The 19,371-nt window shown below is 39.8% G+C and overlaps 1 protein-coding gene across 5 annotated transcripts in view; it reads left to right on the plus strand.

Moving 5' to 3' along the window:
- The window catches only part of cep104 (centrosomal protein 104), an 83,677-nt gene that overhangs the window by 38,190 nt on the left and 26,116 nt on the right, over nucleotides 1-19,371 (plus strand). For 4 of the 5 annotated variants that reach the window (XM_055659400.1, XM_055659398.1, XM_055659399.1 and 1 more), the window contains 5 exons: nucleotides 497-670; nucleotides 5,482-5,658; nucleotides 9,663-9,869; nucleotides 10,423-10,539; nucleotides 18,934-18,970. In XM_055659400.1, the coding sequence (XP_055515375.1) occupies nucleotides 497-670; nucleotides 5,482-5,658; nucleotides 9,663-9,869; nucleotides 10,423-10,539; nucleotides 18,934-18,970 (712 nt within the window). Of the gene's footprint in view, nucleotides 1-496; nucleotides 671-5,481; nucleotides 5,659-9,662; nucleotides 9,870-10,422; nucleotides 10,563-18,933; nucleotides 18,971-19,371 lie in introns of all 5 variants that reach the window. The other variant, XM_055659401.1, reaches the window with a different exon arrangement.

Here is a 19,371-nt window from a genome sequence, read left to right on the forward strand (position 1 = left end):
TGTCAGGAAAAACAGTTGAGGGAAAATAAACTGTTTCCAGCCATCTAATTGTCTTTTAAGAACACAGTCTGCTATGGAAATTGGCAAGAATTCTTTATATTGACACTTGTGCATTGCTACTTTATGAAACATTGTAACATAAAGCATTTAGTATATTTAACTTGCAGTGGCAAAATCAAAGCTATTTAAAAAAAAAACCTTAATTTTGAAAATTGTATGGGAGGAATAACTTTTGTACTACGAGTATGCGATACTCTAGATTCTATCTCCCTGTTCCCCATTGACACAATTATTTTTCTAATGTATTTCTAAAATATGTTTCTTTGGGACATAACTATCAAATAGTACAACTACCAATACTTTTTAAGATTAAAAAAAATCCTGTGCGTAATTTTATTCATGATATATTTAATTAATGTTTTGAATAAAGAAAGGTGAGATATTTTTGTTTGCATAAAGCATGTAAATCATTGTTGCTCTTATTACCATTTCTTAGGTTTTCCAAGCATCTCTGAAGTTACTAAAAATGCTGATAACTCAGTTTGCTCCCAAACACAAGCTGGGCAAAGTTGAAATTGCTCATTGTGTTGAGAAAACGTTACCCATCCTCCTCAGTAAGACTGGAGATGCAACAACACATCTTCGAGTGGCTGCAATGAATTTCATACAAGTAAGCAATTGAGTCCTTGTTATGCTTGTGCATTAAATGCTCCAGAAAGGTGCTTTTAGATAAATAGTGCACTGCCACGTTAAGGGATTAATCGGAGGATTATGTTTTGACATAACCAGGATTTCAATTTGGACTCCATTTTTTTAAAAAAAAATTTTGCTTGTTTCAAAGCAATGCCTAAGTATGATGCATTTATTTATGAAGGAAACTGATTATATGTAGGCACAAGGAACTGCAGATGCTGGCTTACAAAAACAGACAAAACAAATCAGTGGGTCAGGTGGCTCCTCCGAGGAACGCGTTACAGGTTGAAACCCTTCTTCAGACTTTTTCTGGTGCTGGGGGGGGAGAAAGCTGGAAGAGAGGACGGGCATGACAGTTTGAAGAATGATAATGTTGAAATAAAGAACTGCAAATGCTGGTTTAGAGAATAAAAAAGACCCCAAAAAAATAGATAGTGAATACACATGGTTTTGATGGGCAGCTGGTTGGACAAATGCCAGAGATAAAAAGATAAAAGGTGTGAGGTAAGAATAGAAGAGGTTCCATTTTCATGTTCCCAGCCAACTCTTTATTGTCAACGTTTGTCTACTGTAGTCTAGTCGACCATTTTGCCGAACACTTGCTGCAGTCTGCCTAGGCTTGCTGGATCTCCCAGTTGCTAACTGGGGATAAAATGATTGGATTGAAATTTTAAGTTGTATTTCAAGATGAACTTACAAGTGAACAAGTCATCTGTTTAATGTTAAAATTTGAACCTGGGAGATGTATATTGAAGCCATTGGTAATTGATTTAATGTTTGTCGTTAAATCAAACTTTGCAATAAAACCCACCAGTCTGCTTTGATTTTATTGGCTGCTCGTGCAGTTTGAGGGCTATATTTGTACAACCGCACTGATCATTACATTAGTAAGTAGTGAAATGCCAGATGTTCTTTATTTTGCAATTTCTATCTTCCTTTGCTTGCCCAATATGGTTATGAAAGAAAATATGTGTGCTGCCAATGACTTTAGGGGCTGTCCCTCTTGGGCGACCTAATTGGCGAGTTTAGAAGAGTTTGAAAAAATGACATGTTGACGACCCCGTTCGACTATGTTGAAGACCAGTTTCGACTAGCTACGACTAACTTCAGGAAAATTGGACACCGAATAGTAGAGAGTGAAGACGACCTCCTTCGACCTCCCATCGACTATGATGAAGACTATCTACGACTACCTTTGACTACCCTTGATTACCTACGACTGACATGTCGACCTACTACGACTAAACCTACTAGTAAAAAAAGTATCGATTTTCTCCATGGCAACTTATTTTTACTCGCGGGCAGTTTTAACATATTGAAAAAATGCCGCGACCTAGCTGAGGCCTCGAGTACGCAGAGACCACTCTCGAGCTTGAAGGAGAGTTACGAAGACCTCCTACGACCTCGTGTCGACCATGTTGCCCTTGAGTGTTGTCGAGGGCAAACTCGTCAGAACTCACGGATTAGGTCGCCCAAGTGGGACAGGCCCTAAAGTTTTGAATTACTATCGTTGCTGCTGCATTGCAGCTAATTGGGATTAATCAGCCAAATGTGAAATGACAACGTTGAATACAAACAATGGTTTATCTCTACTAAATCTGCATGATTGTTTTAAATGGCCTTTGTCATTCATTTAATAGTTAGTTGTCATTCCACCAATGGATAAACAGAGCATATTTACTCATGTACATTATTTCAGAGCTGTGAACGTAACAAAGTCCATCATGCAAAATCAGCACACCCCATGCCCCTCAAATTGTTTCCATCTATATTATCTGCTGCCTTGGGAAAGCAGCCAAAATAACGGTGGATTACTCTCACCCAATCATTCTTTCTTGTCCCCTCCTGACTGGTAGACAATACAACAGCTTCAGACCAAGAGCAGCTCATTTTCCACTGTTATCAGACTCTGGAATAGATCCCTCATGTTATGGATGAATTCTTGATCTCCCAATCTACCCAGTTGTGGCCCTTTTAATCTGCATTTTCTCCTTAGCTGTAACATTATTCTGAAGAAGGGTTTCGGCCCGAAACGTTGCCTATTTCCTTCGCTCCATAGATGCTGCTGCAACCGCCGAGTTTCTCCACCATTTGTGTGTACACTATTCTGCATTCTGTTTCCTTCTCTCTCTTGCATACCTTAATGTAATTTTGTATGGTATGATTTGCCTGGATAGCACAGCCTTTCACCATCATAGTACACATGACTAATAAACCTACCTGAACCAACCAGATATTTATTTCCCTGTGGTAAATCCATTCTCTGTTTTCATTTGAAAATGTATGCTGTTCATTTGGTATATTTGGTTGTATTTTGTGTGTTCCATATTTTGCCAACTCATTTTAATAAAAACTAATGCCGCTTCCGAATGCAGTGGTATTTTCTCAAGCTATGTTCTCTAAATGTATTTACTATGAATTGTTGTCCTTACAACAAAGTTGTATAGACCCATTGTATAACGTGCAGTAATAGATACTGTGGAGCTTTATAAGAGGCTTTTATGTACCTTGCTCAAAGTGCTGAATATGTATTCTTTTAAGAGTTAGTGATCCTATTCTATTTGAGCACAGTGAATAAGACTTTGGTTTCATTCTTGATTCTTTATTATATTTGAAATTGTGTACTGCTTAGAGTTGTCTCAATTTAGTCAAACTTTTAAAGAAAATCTGACTGAAAATTGTCATCAGTGTTCTCTATTTCATAAATTGGCAATTGCTTTTTTTTAATGCCCGAGGAGCCATTCACCCACGTACGTGATATGTAGACTGCAGATGCTGGTTTACAAAAAAAGACCCAAAGTGCTGGAGTAACTCAATGGGTTGGGGAGTATCTCTGGAAAACATCAATAGGTAACATTTCAGGTTCGGACCTTTTAGACTGTTGTAGGGTGGAGAAAGCTGGAAGAGAGGTTGGGGTGGAACAAAGCCTTCTAAGTGATATGTTAATATAGGTGAGGGGTGTTTTGGATTGGCAGATGGTTGGACAAAGGCCAGAGATGAAAAGACAAATGGTGTGAGATAGAGAGGAGAGAAGAGATGTGAAATGTGAAGCCGGAAAAAATAATCTAGGTGGAAGGGCCAGGGGAAAGGGAAAAATATGTGTCTCCAGGTGGGGCACAGGGAGCAGGGGGGAAGTATTGGTGAAACTCCCCTCACCTATATCCACCTCTAACTGCCAGGCTTTGCCCCATCCTACCTCTCTTCCATCTTTCTCCTGCCCACTGCAATCAACCCGAAGGGTTCTGACCCGAAACGTCACGTATCCATGTTCTTCAGAAATGCTGCCTGACCCGCTGAATTGCTGCACTTTGTGTCTATTTTACTGACGTGAGTTCTTAGGTACTGGAAAACATTTGACTGGAAGACTGCAGCGCTACTCTTAATTTAACAAGGTTATAAGAAACCTCGGACCTATCCAAAAGTTGAACGAAACAGATGCAGTGAGTAGAACTGTTGCTTCGCATCTCCAGTGACATGCATTCAAAACTGACCTGTGGTATTCTTGTGGTGCACAGAGGTCCTTCTGCAGTTGTACAGGGCCCTAATGAGACCACACCTGGAGTATTGTGTGCAGTTTTTGTCTCCAAATTTGAGGAAGGACATTCTTGCCATTGAGGCAGTGGGTTCACATGGTTAATTCCCGGGATGGAGGGACTGTCAAATGCTAAGAGAATGGTGCGGCTGGGCTTGCATACTCTTGAATTTAGGAGAGGGGATCTTATTGAAACATATAAGGTTATTAAAGGTTTGGACACGCCAGAGGCAGGAAACATGTTCCCAATGCGGGAGTCCAGAGGCAGGGGCCACAGTTTAAGAATAAGGAATAAGCCATTTAGAGCAGAGACGAGGAAATACAGAGTGGTGAGTCTGGAATTCTCTGCCTCAGAGGGCCGTGGAGGCAGGTTCTCTGGATTCTTTCAAGAGAGCTAGATAGGGCTCTTAAAGATGGCGGAGTCAGGGGATACGGGGAGAAGGCAGGAACGGGGTACTGATTGTGGATGATCAGCCATGCTCGCATTGAATGGCGGTTCTGGTTCGAAGGGCCAAATGGCCTATTCCTGCACCTATTGTCTATTGTTTATTCGCCTTGTGTCTAGGTGGATTTCTTCTAGGTGCTCTAGTTTTCTCCCACATCTCAAAGAAGTGCATATATTGTATGTAATTTGGCCATTGTAAATTGTGAGTGGTAGAATCTGGTGTGTGTGGGGAGAGGAAAATGGGACAGTATAACTGGGTGCTTGGTTGTTTGATGGTAGCTGTGGACTCTGTGGTCCATAGGGCCTGTTTTTATGGTCTATGACTTGAAGTTAATTTGTGTTTGACCACATTACAAATAGGTAATATTCCCCTCCACTAATGCCAAAGAGAATTGTTGTAGCTGTCACTCTAGTTGGAATTATTTTGATTCAAGACTGGTTAAGAATGATATCTGGGAACTACTAGTTATTTAGTTAGCGTAGTTGAGAATGCTTTGCCTTATTTGATTACAAATGTAAGTTTGTACCATGATGTGAAAATTTGATCTGAATCTATGAGTGAAAACTACAGAAAGTGTGCATAATCTGTAAAAAAAAACGGATAAAGCAAATCTGAGCAGTCCTAAAATTTGTCAGAAAACCATGTGGCTTTGATTATGTTTAGTTATTTGAAAATTGTAGTTTGTTAATGTCTGTTTATTTTGTAAGAATGATCATGTGTAGTGTCCATAATAAGACAAATTCAAGGATCACGATTTAAACCAGATAAGTTGTTAAGCAACTGTATTGAAAAACCTGTTCTCTCTCACAGGAAATGGCATTGCTGAAAGAAGTACGGCCACTTCATATAATCCCACCGCAGCTGATGCAGCCCCTGAAACCACAGGTTGCAGTCCGCTTGGTATTGAATCAAATTGAATTGGTGGAGCGTTTACTGAAGGAGTTGGGCACAGATAATAGTGGTTTCACCATAGACAATGTCATGAAGGTAAGTGAAATCATGTGTCTTCAGGTAAATCCTGGGGAGTCGGTTAACATTCTTGTGTAAATAATTATATTAAATTCAAGGAGTAACTTCTAATTAAAAGTAGGCTTTTTTGTCCCTTTCCAACTTTCCTACCAATCCCCAACAAGGGCCAAGAAATGGTTTTTATGAATATTGACCTGTGGAGAGTTGAACTTGATAAAAGGTAAAAAAAAAAAGATTTTTACAATTGTTGTCTGAACATACTCATGACTCAATTGTCAACATATTCATGTGTTAATTATTTTGCATGGAAATAGGCGGTAATTTGCAAATTACTGTTCGGGAAGTAACTTTCCGTTTAATAACGCAACAGTACACCTACTGTACTTACAGAAACCCATAACTCTGATAATATGCACCTTAAATGACAGAAGGTTAACCAGTGCATGTATAGATTGCTTGTTTCTTGTGCTTGAAGCTACTGCAACTCTATTTAACAGCAGATTACAATGAGAGTTGTTCTGTAATATTAAAAGATGCAATATGGGTTGGGAAATATATTTATTAACAAAAACTAAATGCTGAGAATTCTTAAAAAAAATTTTTGCTGAAAATACAGAAACTCATCTGACAATGTCATATCAGTAAAGTGAGTCACAGTTTGTGCTTCAAACTATTTAATCTCGAAGATTAGTGACCTGTAATCCCATCTCTTTTTCTGTTTTCTTAAATGTTACGTTACTTTCTGGATTGTATTCTGGGAGGTTTCAGCCTTGCTGTCAAATCCTGCTGTATCTTATAAGGTGTCTTGCAGACTAAGGGAAAAGCTCACTCCATAGCTGGTTGTTTTGGAGTCTATGAATTGTACCAGATTAATCAATTTGGGAGGGAAACTGCCTGAATTCAAATGTATTACCTATGAAGTACACTATACCTTTTTTAATGTCATCAATCTAGTTAGTGATCTTCAATAAACCCTGATTTCAGCAACAAATCAAAGTTGCGTCTTTGAAAAGTTATTAGAGCAGACTTGCTTGCAGCTGCTTACTACACGTCCATTGCTTTGATAAACCTCTTGTGGAATTAGGACAGCATTATTCCGAGTTTTAGAGCATCTCAGATGGGGAAGCCTAGCCAAGAGCCTTCTGGCATGAGCATCTCTGTTCTCATTCAAGTGAATGGTGGGTTTGTATTTCAGGAAGAAGTCCAGTAATATTTTTAGCTTCTGAAGTTGAATTTTAGTGTGTGAATGTGTTGTTTGCAGCATTTTAACTTGTTCTGTGTGACACTGAATGATTCCATTTGTCAAATACTGTAAGGTGATCTGAGGTCACCTTAAGGTTCTAGCAGTGGATCTTCAGAATGCTCTGGTTTAGATTTACTTGTAGTTGTGAACTTGCTCTCTACATCTGCAAGAAGAATGATGTTGAGGTTGGGCCTTTGAATCCAAGAAGAGTTTGGCAGAGTGCAGGAGATGCATTTCTAACACATGGGTATGCTGAATCCTGACAGATTGTAATTTTACTAAGTCTTTTATGAGAAAGGGTTTGCTGCATACTGAAAACATGTTGGTTACCTCTTCATGAATGAGATTTTCTGTGACAGCCTAAATTATTAAACCTAGAACCAGAATTGCCTGAATAAACCAAAGAATGCTATCCTATTTTATTACTTTTGAACTCTTGGTATGCTTTTTGACATTTGAAGGGCTAATGGCCCTGAGAAATAATTGAGGAGTTACAGATGAGCAATGCAGTTTTGTTCAGGTCTTTCCACCATGTAAACGTCTCCATGTTTTCTTGATGGTGAGGCTATTTGAAAGTGATGGCTACATGTTTTTTCTTGGCTACTGTCATTGCTCCAGCTGCGCAAAGACATGCTGTTCAAGTCCCAAACCTCTGACAGAAGCACGGTTCAGTCGGGAAGCATGATCTGTCCTAGATGATGACGTATACAGACCAGCACATATTGTTGTCAACAAGGATTTTCAGATAACTTCGGCCCATTTAGTGAGGGATTAATCTCTTGGTCTGTTGCACATCTTACAAAATTTTCTCTGTGGTGAAGAAGGTGATTTTTAAGGAATCTGGGTAATTACACCAGTGATTACACAAGTATAGAATAGAAGTAAATATCTGCAGCAGAGGGTAATTGTAACATTTGGCATGTCAGTTTTGTTGTGGGTAAATCCCGTTTGATTAATCTGAACTAGTCATTAATGAGGCTGATCACTGAGGTTTGAGATTCTTTAATGCAATGACTCAGTGAGTTAAGTTACAAGACTGGTATCCAGAGTTAAATTATGAATGCAATTGTAATTCTACCACACACAACTTGGGGATTTGGATTTAAGTAATTAAATCTGGAAGTTAACTAATGCTATAAACAATAATGGTGGTAATGTTACTACAGGTGCACAACCTTTTATTCGAAAGCCTTGGGACCAGACACTTTTCGTAATTCGGAATTTTTCGGCTTTCGGAATGGAAGATTTTTAGCGTAGATTTTAACGGCTGGCTCAGTGGTAGAGTGCTCGGCTCATATCCGCGAGTTTGCGCCTCGATCCCAGCAGTTACTCGATCGCGAGTTTGAGTCTTCAATGTAGTTTTTTCTTGCAGAATAGGAGAGAATAGGGAGGGTTAGGCTGGGATCATTCTCTGCGAGATGATCTTAGTGCGGGAGACAAGTGTAGGAGAGGTGTACTGACTGTGTGGGCAGAACTTTGGAAGTGATTGCCCACCATTCTCAAAAGCCGCTGTGTCTCCCTGTCCCTGGGATAACAGGGGGCGATCAAACAGCACAATACCCCCCCCTCCCCTCCAACTCCAGAGGAATCCGCTCCCCGATGGGCCGCTGCGGCGACAAGTGGCAGTTCGCCCACACCCCGAGCTGCGCCACCCCAAGAACAAGACGTACCTTGGACACCATCAGCTTCTGCCCCTACGGGGAGCGTGGTCCTCTGGAGTTGCAGCGGGGCTGGGCTGGAGTTGCTGATCTGGGATCTCCGTGCTTGCAGTGGGCCTGGGGGTCGGTGTCCCGATGAGGGCGCAGCTCGGGCTGTGGGAGAACTGCCACTTGTCGCCGTAGCGGCCCATCGGGGAGCGGCTTCTGGTGGTCCTGACGTCTCCGGCCAGTTTGCAGTTTTCCTCTGGAGTTGGAACGGGGCTGGGCTGCTGCTGGCTGTGGGTCTCTGGGATCTCCGTGCTTGCAGTGGGCCTGGGGGTCGGTGTCCCGTTGGTCCTGACGTCTCCGGTGACTGGCACTGGCCTGCTGGCATCGCCGACGTGAAGACAGTGCAAAGCCCCCGCGCCGTTGCAATGGGCGGGGAGCTGGAGAGGGGAGGAAAGGGGTCACACACATGGCCGGGAAGCAGAAGGGTGTAGGGAGCGACAATCTGCTGCTGCCTGCCCGCTGAGTTAAAAAGTTCCCACGCAAGACTCACGATACACTGTATCGTGAGTCTACCGTGGGAACTTTTTAACTCAGCGGGCAGGCAGCAGCAGATTGTCAATTATTAACCCTCCCGCGCAATATGTCCTCACCTTCTCTTTTATGAATGGGGATTTAGTTCCCCTTTCTTCGAGGACTGATCGGAGGTTCCGCTGTCACCTCTGCGGGCCACCCTCGGTGAACTTCTTCAAGGACCGAAAAAATGTCCACTATTCGGAGCTTTTCGTTATTTGGAATTTCGGATAAAAGGTTGTGCACCTGTACTGGATTATTGTAAACAGAATTGTTGCAACTCCTGTCTTGAGAGGGAAGCAAATCTGCTTTGCCCGTTCAGTCTGACTCCAGGTGCACCCATTGTGGTTGACTCAAACCTCTTTAAAATGGCTCAATAATTAATCACTAGGGAAACAATGGGAGATAGATCAAAAATGGGGAATAGATCATAAGTACACATGCACTCCAACAACAGCCAAATCTACCTCCAACTGTGGGACTGCTGATTGAATGATTATCGATAAATTTAGACGATATATTAAAATTTGGATCATTAATAATCTCTCAATCTTTTCTGTAAGTTTACAGCAGAAGCTTTGGAACACTCTGCTTCAGAAGTCCGAGATACTGCTGTGCGGATTATCTTTAACATGTATCGACGTCATGGGAGTGTGATTTTGCACTATCTTCCACCTGATGATGCAAATATTCGTAAGAATGTGCTATACAAATCACTTTTTGATGGGTTTGCAAAAATAGACGGGAGGCCAACAGAAGCTGAACAACGAGTAAGTTCTATGGCGGTGAAAGTGTGCGTCCTTTGATTTCTGATCTTCATATTTTTCATTTCACTGAAAATGCCAAGGAGATGAACTTTGGTGTGTTATTTCTGTTAATCTCTTTATATATGCCATTTTTTAAAGGGGCTTAATTCATCATAAAACAGAAACGTGAATTCCACAAGCCATCCTAAATACATTGAGGGCAGCGGTGGCGCAGTGGTAGAGCTAGGATAGTACTAATGAAAGGGTATCGCTGGTCAGCATGGACTTGGTGGGCCTAAGGGCCGGTTTTCGCATTGTATCTCTAAACTAAAAATGTTACTTAATATACTAGAGAAATGAACGATGACATTTCTAAAGGAAATGTCACAATTCATTAAAAATAATTTGAAAATATTACAGATGTACTAGATTCACTTCTAATCTCTGGAAAAGGAACAAATGTGACGTAAGAAAGGGGGAAAATACTAAATACCATTGGAAGCAATGCAAGAAGCAATTTCACATGCAGATAAAAATGTTGTTTAATAAATTATTTATTCAGTCATGTTTCCACTAGGCACATAAAAAAGCTGTGGCAGACGAGGCAGAGAAGCGGAAGAAGGAAGAAATACGAGCTCTTCAGGAACAGCTGGCGGCATTGAGAGAAATACAGGCAGAAGTCCAGGCTGAAAAGGTGTATAAACCTGACTTAACAAGGTGCAATGTACAATGGTTCAGTAAAAAAAATAAAAAAATAACAAATTAATGAGCAGTGGGGGATAAATTGGGTGAGAGACTAATTGGATGTCTCAAGGAGCAAAAACAATGATGATCGATTAAATCGCATTTGTGTGCAAAGATCTCTAATTATTTACTTGGTCAATGGAATTTAACAGTTAACCTTAGGTAAGATATCTGAACAGATAAAATAGATATAACACATTTTTTCATATAGCTTGAGCGCTAATCACTAATTTATAATAGGCATGCTGTCCATCACATTTATCATTTTACTCTTATTGCTGCTCTGTATGACCTTTGTTTCCTCACCATGGTTCTATAATATAAAATGGTGAGCTGCAATAACTTTATTTAATAAAGAGCAAATATTTTTTTCATACTAACCAGAGGGAACCCTTGTTCTATAACTCACTTAGAATGCCCAGAATCTCTACTGGCTGAAATACAATCCATGCCACCTTGCCCAAAATGTAAACCTTTCAGACCTGGACTCATTCTGTCAAATCTGCATTCTTTCCAAAGCCAATATTCTTTCTTAAATGCAATCCCAAATATTGAACATGGATCTATAAGGAAGTTAAATCTACGCATGTATGTCCTTGCACTCTCAAGATAAAATATTAATGTCCTATTTGCCTCATTTATTTTGCTTCTGTATGCTGAAAAATATCTGCTTCTCAGACTTTTTAGCTTCATTACATGAAGAAAATATTAGATTCTGTTGATGAGGAGGATAAAACCTTTTACAGCTTGTTCACTACTTAATCTGCCACGGCTCAATTACAGATTTTTGCTCTTTTGGTGCTATTGTTTGTACCACATGGTGGTATCAATTAGTCTGAATTAGTATTTTACTTTATACTCTTTATTATAATTGTGGTGGAATGGAGAATTGGATAAAGCAATTAATTATATTGTACTATTATAAATATATATTTTCTCATTTTAATCAATTTTATACGAATATTAAGGGACTATTTCATGCTCCACTTGATTTAATTGTTTTAAATAATATCCTGTCAAACAGTACTGAGATGTATTTTGGAGGTTCATATAAATATTTTTATATTTACATTAGTACCTAAAATTTTCAACTAGTTTTGTTAAATGTGATTATGCTAACTCTGAGCAATTCGCATTCATTTGGTTGCTTCGTCAATGTCGGAATTGCATTCTATTAACAATTACATAGACATTAGACCATCTCGATTTTCTTTTTTAATAAAATAGCCCATGATTATTGGAATGTCTTCTCTTCTCAATATCCTTAGGTGGAAACCAACGAGTCCTAGATATTTATTTCTAGTTTTGCAATTTTCTCTTCTGACATTTTCCATATTATAATAATCCTGTAAATCTGTATGCTTTCCTCAAACTTCTTGGACTTCATCTTTTTATGTAGTGATGATTAATAAGTATATGATAAATCTGGCTTTCCTTAATTCCAAATACTTTATATGCTTTGAAGCATTTGATATTCTTAACCAAAGATAGTCACCAAATGCTGGAGGAACTCAGCGGGCCAGGCAGCATCTCGGGAAAGAAGGAATAGGTGACGTTTTGAGTCGAGACCCTTCGGTCTGAAGGAGGGCCTCGTGAGGTCAAAAATTAGGCCATTCGGCTCATCAACTCTACTCCGCCGTTCAATCATGGTTGATCTATCTCTTCCTCCTAACCCCATTCTCCTGCCTTCTCCCCATAACCTCTGACATCTGTACTAATCAAGAATTTATCTCTGCATTAAAAAATTCACAGACTTGGCCTCTACAGCCTTCCACGACAAAGAATTCCACAGATTCGCCACCCTCTGACTAAATAAATTTCTCCTCTTCTCCTTCCTAAAAGAACTTCCTTTATTTCTGAGGCTATGACCTCTGGTCCTAGACTCTCCCACTAGTGGAGATATCCTCTCCACATTCACTCGATCCAAGCCTTTCACTATTCTGCATGTTTCAATGAGGTCCCCCCTCATTCTTCTAAACTCCAGCGATTACAGGCCCAATGCCATCAAACGCTCATCACAGGTTAACTTACTCATTCCTGGGATCATTCTTGAAACGTCCTCTGGACCCTCTCGCAGTCTTGACCCGAAACGGAGTCTGAAGAAGGGTCTTGCACCGAAGTATCACCCATTCCTGCTATACAGAGATGCTGCCTGTCCCGCTGAGTTCCTCCAGCATTTTGTCAATTTTCGGTTTAAACCAGCTTCTGCAGTTCCTTCTGACACAATATTCTTCACCATCGTTTTTTAAACAGTAGTTTATATATTTTTTCTCCTTCACATCTCTTGCAAACATTTTCTAGTATTCCTATTTTGCAATATTAGCTGGTTTGTTTGAATTCAATTGCTTGCTTTGCATACCTCCCGATTTCTCGGATCCCCAACAATTTTTACCTTCGGTATAAGCACGTTTCTACATTTTCAATTCTTTGTTAACTGTGGTTGTTTAGTTAAGTACTGCTTTTGCAGCTTGCTTTATAAATTGTGGCAGTTTAAACTGCATTTTGAATGCCTCCCCTCTGTATTTCTGTATTTTAAATTAGCAATTTGGCTGAGTATAGTGTAATTGATTCTTGCTTTATTTTTTCAAAGTCAGCCTTGCTTAACTTGTAAAGCCTGGCTGATAACTCGCCCTTAAATCTAATATTGAATTTATCATTAACTCTCATTATATTTAAACTTCTATCAAATTGCACATTAATAGGATATGAGTCAGCAATTAACTTTTATTCCATGATGTGACTGATTTAATTCAACGGTGCTCATTTGCATGATTATAGAAATATGTAACAGGTAGAAAATTAAACTTCACTAACAGCAGATGAGGGAATCAAATTACTGACAATTTGGTGGTCTAATACCACAGACATGACAACTCTCTGGAAGCCAGAAAATATCTGAAGATGAAATATGCCTGCTGGTATCAATCTCAAAATATTTACACAAAGTCTGCAAATATAATTTTAATTTTTGTAATTGAAAGGAAGAAAAGTCTTGTTTTCAGATCCACCCTCTTTCGGATTAATTATTTAAACTTGTGGCAAGCTTGTAAAATATATACAGCTGAACGGTTGAACGTCTCTGCAGAGACCTTGTCAATCATTATTTATTTTCTCAAAACTTCCTGCTCAATGTCCATCCTTACTAATCCGTACATTGGCCGTACATTGGGGGGTGGGGGGTGGCGGGGGGAGAAGAAAGGAAAAAGGAGGAGGAGGAGCCAGTGGGCTGAGGAAGAGATAGGAAGGGGAGGAGACAGCATGGGCTAACTAAATTGGGAGAATTCAATGTTCATGCCACCAGGATGCAGACTCCCCAAGCGGAATATGAGGTGCTGTTCCTCCAATTTCCAGTGGCGCTCGCTCTGGCCATGGAGGAGGCCCAGGACAGAGAGGTCGGATACGGAATGGGAGGGGGAGTTGAAGTGCTGAGCCTCCGGGAGGTCAGGTTGGTTAATGCGGACCGAGCTGAGGTGTTCGGCGAAACGATTGCCAAGCCTACGCTTGGTCTCACCGATGTAGATCAGCTGACATCTAGAGCAGCGGATGCAATAGATGTGGTTGGGGGAGATGCAGATGAACCTCTGTCGCACCTGGAATATGCTGCTGCACCCGCTGAGTTTCTCAAGCTTTTTTGTGTACCTTCGATTTTCCAGCATCTGCAGTTCCTTCTTAAACACAACAGCAAAGTTTGAAAGTTGAAACAATATTGACGCACGCCCTTTTTGGTATTTCCTGGTTTTCTTTTAAATTATTTTCCAACTTGCTTTATAGGGAACAAGTTATTCTGTGGTGCTTCATTAGTTCCATTGTTTCCATTAATGTTTATATGTAATTTCCCATAGACAATGTAGGTTAAGCAATATCTGTACTCAAATGTATGCTGCCACATTTTAATTATAAACTATTTGCAATTGTTTATATATTTTTTCTCCTTCACATCTCTTGCAAAAGTTTTCTAGTATTCCTATTTTGCAATATTAGCTGGTTTGTTTGAATTCAATTGCTTGCTTTGCATACCTCCCGATTTCTCGGACCCCCAACAATAGCGAATTGAGGAATGCAGTTGAACAGAGACCTCGTCATATCGTTATTTATTTTCTCAAAACTTCCTGTTCAATGTCCATCCTTACTAATCCGCACATTGGCCTTCATCAGTCAAGAGTATTGAGTATAGAAGTTGGGGTGTTATGTTATAGTTGTACAAGATGTTGGTGAGGCCACATTTAACGTATTGTTTTCAGTTTTGATCACCCTGCTACAGGAAGGATGTTGTTAAGCTGGAAGGAGTGCACAGAAGATTTACGAGGATGATGCTAGGACGAGGGCCTGAGCTATTGTGAGATTGTGCAGACTAGGACTTAATTTTGCAGAGCTCAGGAGGCAGCGTGGTGATCTTACAGAGGTGTATAAAACCATAAGTGGAATATACGAATGCACAGATTCTTTTAGCCAGAGTTGGGGAATCACGAACCATAGGATATAGGTTTATGGTGAGAGGGGAAATTTTTGAATCTGAGGGTCCACGTTTTCACACAGGGTGATGGATAATGAAACAAGCTGCCAGAGAAGGCAGCTGAGGCAGGTGCAATATCAACATTTGAAAGGCATTTGACAGGAAATGGGTAGGAAAGGTTTAGGGCGATATGGGCAAAATGTGGGTGTAGGGTATAAGGGCATCTTGGTCAGCATAGGCAAGTTGGGCCAGAGGGGCTATTTCAGTGCTCCCTGACTAAATATTTTTGCATCTCTGAACCAGCATAGCTTCTTACTCTTTTCTTATCAATTTTCAAATGGTCACACTATACCAAGATTACCTTGTCTATCAGCACTAATAATTTTAATGGTTGTCCTTCTTAGGTGCATTGCATCTAACATGTCCAACCCCCGCCCAACTGCAAGCATTCCCATTTCTCCAATCTGTTTGGTATTTACCAGCACTGGGTATAATTCAGCAAATATTACCGTTGAGGTACTGCTTTTTAAATGCTTGCAATTTCAAGAAATGATATAATACCCATCTTTTTTTACTGATAAGTTTTAAAAAGGTTAAAGAACAGTGGAGGAGGGTAGGTCCTTTTCTAAGAAAAGACTAGCTTTCACTATTCTAATGTAGCATAACATTCTACAGCAAAGTTGTGGGGACACAAAAAAGCTGGAGAAACTCAGCGGGTGCAGCAGCATCTATGGAGCGAAGGAAATAGGCAACATTTCGGGCCAAAACCCTTCTTCACTGATGCGGGATGGGGGGAAGGCAGGGTGAAAGAAAGGAAAACAGAGGAGGAGGGGCCCGAGCGCTAGGGAGAGCCAGGAAGGGGAGGAGACAGCAAGGGTCAACAGAATTGTGAGAATTCAATGTTCATGCCACCAGGATGCAGTCTCCCCAAGCGGAATATGAGGTGCTGTTCCTCCAATTTCCAGTGGTGCTCGCTCTAGCCATGGAGGAGGCCCAGGACAGAGAGGTCGGATACGGAATGGGAGGGGGAGTTGAAGTGCTGAGCCACCGGGAGGTCAGGTTGGTTAATGCGGACCGAGCGGAGGTGTTCGGCGAAACGATCGCCAAGCCTATGCTTGGTCTCACCGATATAGATCAACTGACATCTAGAGCAGCGGATGCAATAGTTGTGGTTGGGAGAGATGCAGATGAACCTCTGTCGCACCTGGAATATGCTGCTGCACCCGCTGAGTTTCTCAAGCTTTTTTTGTGTACCTTCGATTTTCCAGCATCTGCAGTTCCTTCTTAAACACAAGTAAAATGTTTCACAAAAAAGCTGGAGAAACTCAGCGGGTGCAGCAGCATCTATGCTCCATAGATGCTGCTGCACCCGCTGAGTTTCTCCAGCTTTTTTGTGTAACCTTCGATTCTCCAGCATCTGCAGTTCCCTCTTAAACATAGTAAAATGTTTGATTGTTGAAACAATATTGACGCACGCCCTTTTTGATATTTCCTGGATTTAATCTGATGATGCGTTAACCAGGAAAAATGCTGCCATTCCAGTCCCTCTTAAAGTCATGTTTCAGTAGTATCTAAATCTTCATCCTACTTTCATGCATTTCATTGTACATGCAGCTGATCTGCCTTATTTTCTATATACTTTGCAGATAGTTGTAGGTTTTCTTTTAAACGATTTTCCAACTTGCTTTATAGGGAACAAGTTATTCTGTGGTGCTTCATTAGTTCCATTGTTTCTATTAATGTTTATATGTAATTTCCCATAGACAATGTAGGTTAAGCAATATCTGTACTCAAATGTATGCTGCCACATCTTAATTATAAACTATTTGCAATCGTTTATATATTTTTTTCTCCTTCACATCTCTTGCAAAAGTTTTCTAGTATTCCTATTTTGCAATATTAGCTGGTTTGTTTGAATTCAATTGCTTGCTTTGTATACCTCCCGATTTCTCGGATCCCAAGCAATAGCGAATTGAGGAATGCAGTTGAACAGAGACCTTGTCAATCATTATTTATTTTCTCAAAACTTCCTGCTCAATGTCCATCCTTACTAATCCGTACATTGGCCTTCATCAGTCAAGAGTATTGAATATAGAAGTTGGGGTGTTATGTTATAGTTGTACAAGATGTTGGTGAGGCCACATTTAACGTATTGTTTTCAGTTTTGATCACCCTGCTACAGGAAGGATGTTGTTAAGCTGGAAGGAGTGCACAGAAGATTTACGAGGATGATGCTAGGACGAGGGCCTGAGCTATTGTGAGATTGTGCAGACTAGGACTTAATTTTGCAGAGTTTAGGAGGCAGCGTGGTGATCTTACAGAGGTGTATAAAACCATAAGTGGAATATACGAATGCACAGATTCTTTTAGCCAGAGTTGGGGAATCACGAACCATAGGATATAAGTTTATGGTGAGAGGGGAAATGTTTGAATCTGAGGGTCAACGTTTTCACACAGGGTGATGGATAATGGAACAAGCTGCCAGAGAAGGCAGCTGAGGCAGGTGCAATATCAACATTTAAAAGGCATTTGGCAGGAAATGGGTAGAAAAGGTTTAGAGCGATATGGGCAAAATGTGGGTGTAGGGTATAAGGGCATCTTGGTCAGCATAGGCAAGTTGGGCCAGAGGGGCTATTTCAGTGCTCCCTGACTAAATATTTTTGCATCTCTTTGAACCAGCATAGCTTCTTACTCTTTTCTTATCAATTTTCAAATGGTCACACTATACCAAGATTACCTTGTCTATCAGCACTAATAATTTTAATGGATGACCTTTTTAGGTGCATTGTATCTAACATGTCCAACCCCCGCCCAACTGCAAGCATTCCCATTTCTCCAATCCGTTTACTATTTACCAGCACTGGGTATAATTCAGCAAATATTACTGTTGAGGTACTGCTTTTTAAATGCTTGCAATTTCAAGAAATGATATAATACCTGTCTTTTTTTACTGATAAAGTTTTAAAAAGGTTAAAGAACAGTGGAGGAGGGTAGGTCCTTTTCTAAGAAAAGACTAGCTTTCACTATACTATTTGTATTGGGGGGGGGGGGGGAGAAGAAAGGAAAAAGAAGGAGGAGGAACAAGTTGTTCTGTGGTGTTTCATTAGTTCCATTTGTTTCCATTAATGTTTATATGTAATTTCCCATAGACATTGTAGGTTAAGCAATATCTACTCAAATGTATGCTGCCACATCTTAATTATAAACTATTTGCAATCGTTTATATATTTTTTCTCCTTCACATCTCTTGCAAAAGTTTTCTAGTATTTGATATTTGATCAAACTTTGAGGAATAATATCTATCTATCTTGGAACTATCCTGTTTGCTTTTGCATAAAGCAATTTGATAACTGCAAATAATAATTTCCACATTTGATGTGAAGATCAGCTTTATGGTATTTGAAGGAAAAAAACTGCTTACTTTTAATATGATTAAGAAAATGTTGTTTTGCAAGAGTGTGGTATTACGACCGTCCCATTTAATAATTCTGCATAATGACATGTAGTCCAATCTTATAAAATGGTTTTGGTTAAAGTTAATGTTTACAGTGGTTCTATGAAAATCTTATGAATTATATATAAAAGTATAAAATGCTGGAAACACTTGGCAGATTAGGCAGCATCTGTGGAAAGAGAAACAGAAATAAAAACTTCTACTGATTTAAAAATCACCTATGGAAGTTGAAATGTGATTTGCCTAACAGGACGGTACAAAATGAAAACAATGTTTTTACAATAAAAAGCTTGAAGCACTCACTATTGAGGTAGCGTGCAAAAATTGTGCTTTTGAGTTTTTTTTTTGTCAAATTGCAAAGCATTTTTATTGGTATTGCAGCTATAATTATTCATAATTAAGAGGATTCTAATAGTTTAAATATCACTTTTTTTCAGGGGAAGGATGTCGAGAACAGCAAACATTCTAAAACAGGTTTGTGTAAATTTATTTCCATTATTTATTCGCAAATGAGAGAAAAGTGGATAAGCTTTTGTCGTTCAGCTATGAGACTAGTAGACTGGGATTTAAATTTAGATCTCATTCCCAGTTTACAAAGAAGCAAACATTATTGGAGGAATGTGGGGACGATGTCTCAGCTTTTGGAAAATTAGAGGACAGGCTGCGAAAGGAGGGAGGCAACTATTTTATGAATAGCAAGTGTAGCTATTTTCCACACAACCGAAGGGACCTTTTTCATTATTTTAAATACATTCTATATCACAAATAACAGACAAATAAATAATTAAGTCCGTTGATCTGTTAAACAAGCAGTCTAATTGAAGCCAAATGCCCAAAATTCACTTGTGACTTCAAACATTCAAAGGTGACTTTTG

The sequence above is a fragment of the Leucoraja erinacea genome, chromosome 30 (genome assembly GCF_028641065.1).
Source record: "Leucoraja erinacea ecotype New England chromosome 30, Leri_hhj_1, whole genome shotgun sequence".
In the NCBI taxonomy this organism is placed as follows: Eukaryota; Metazoa; Chordata; class Chondrichthyes; order Rajiformes; family Rajidae; genus Leucoraja; species Leucoraja erinaceus.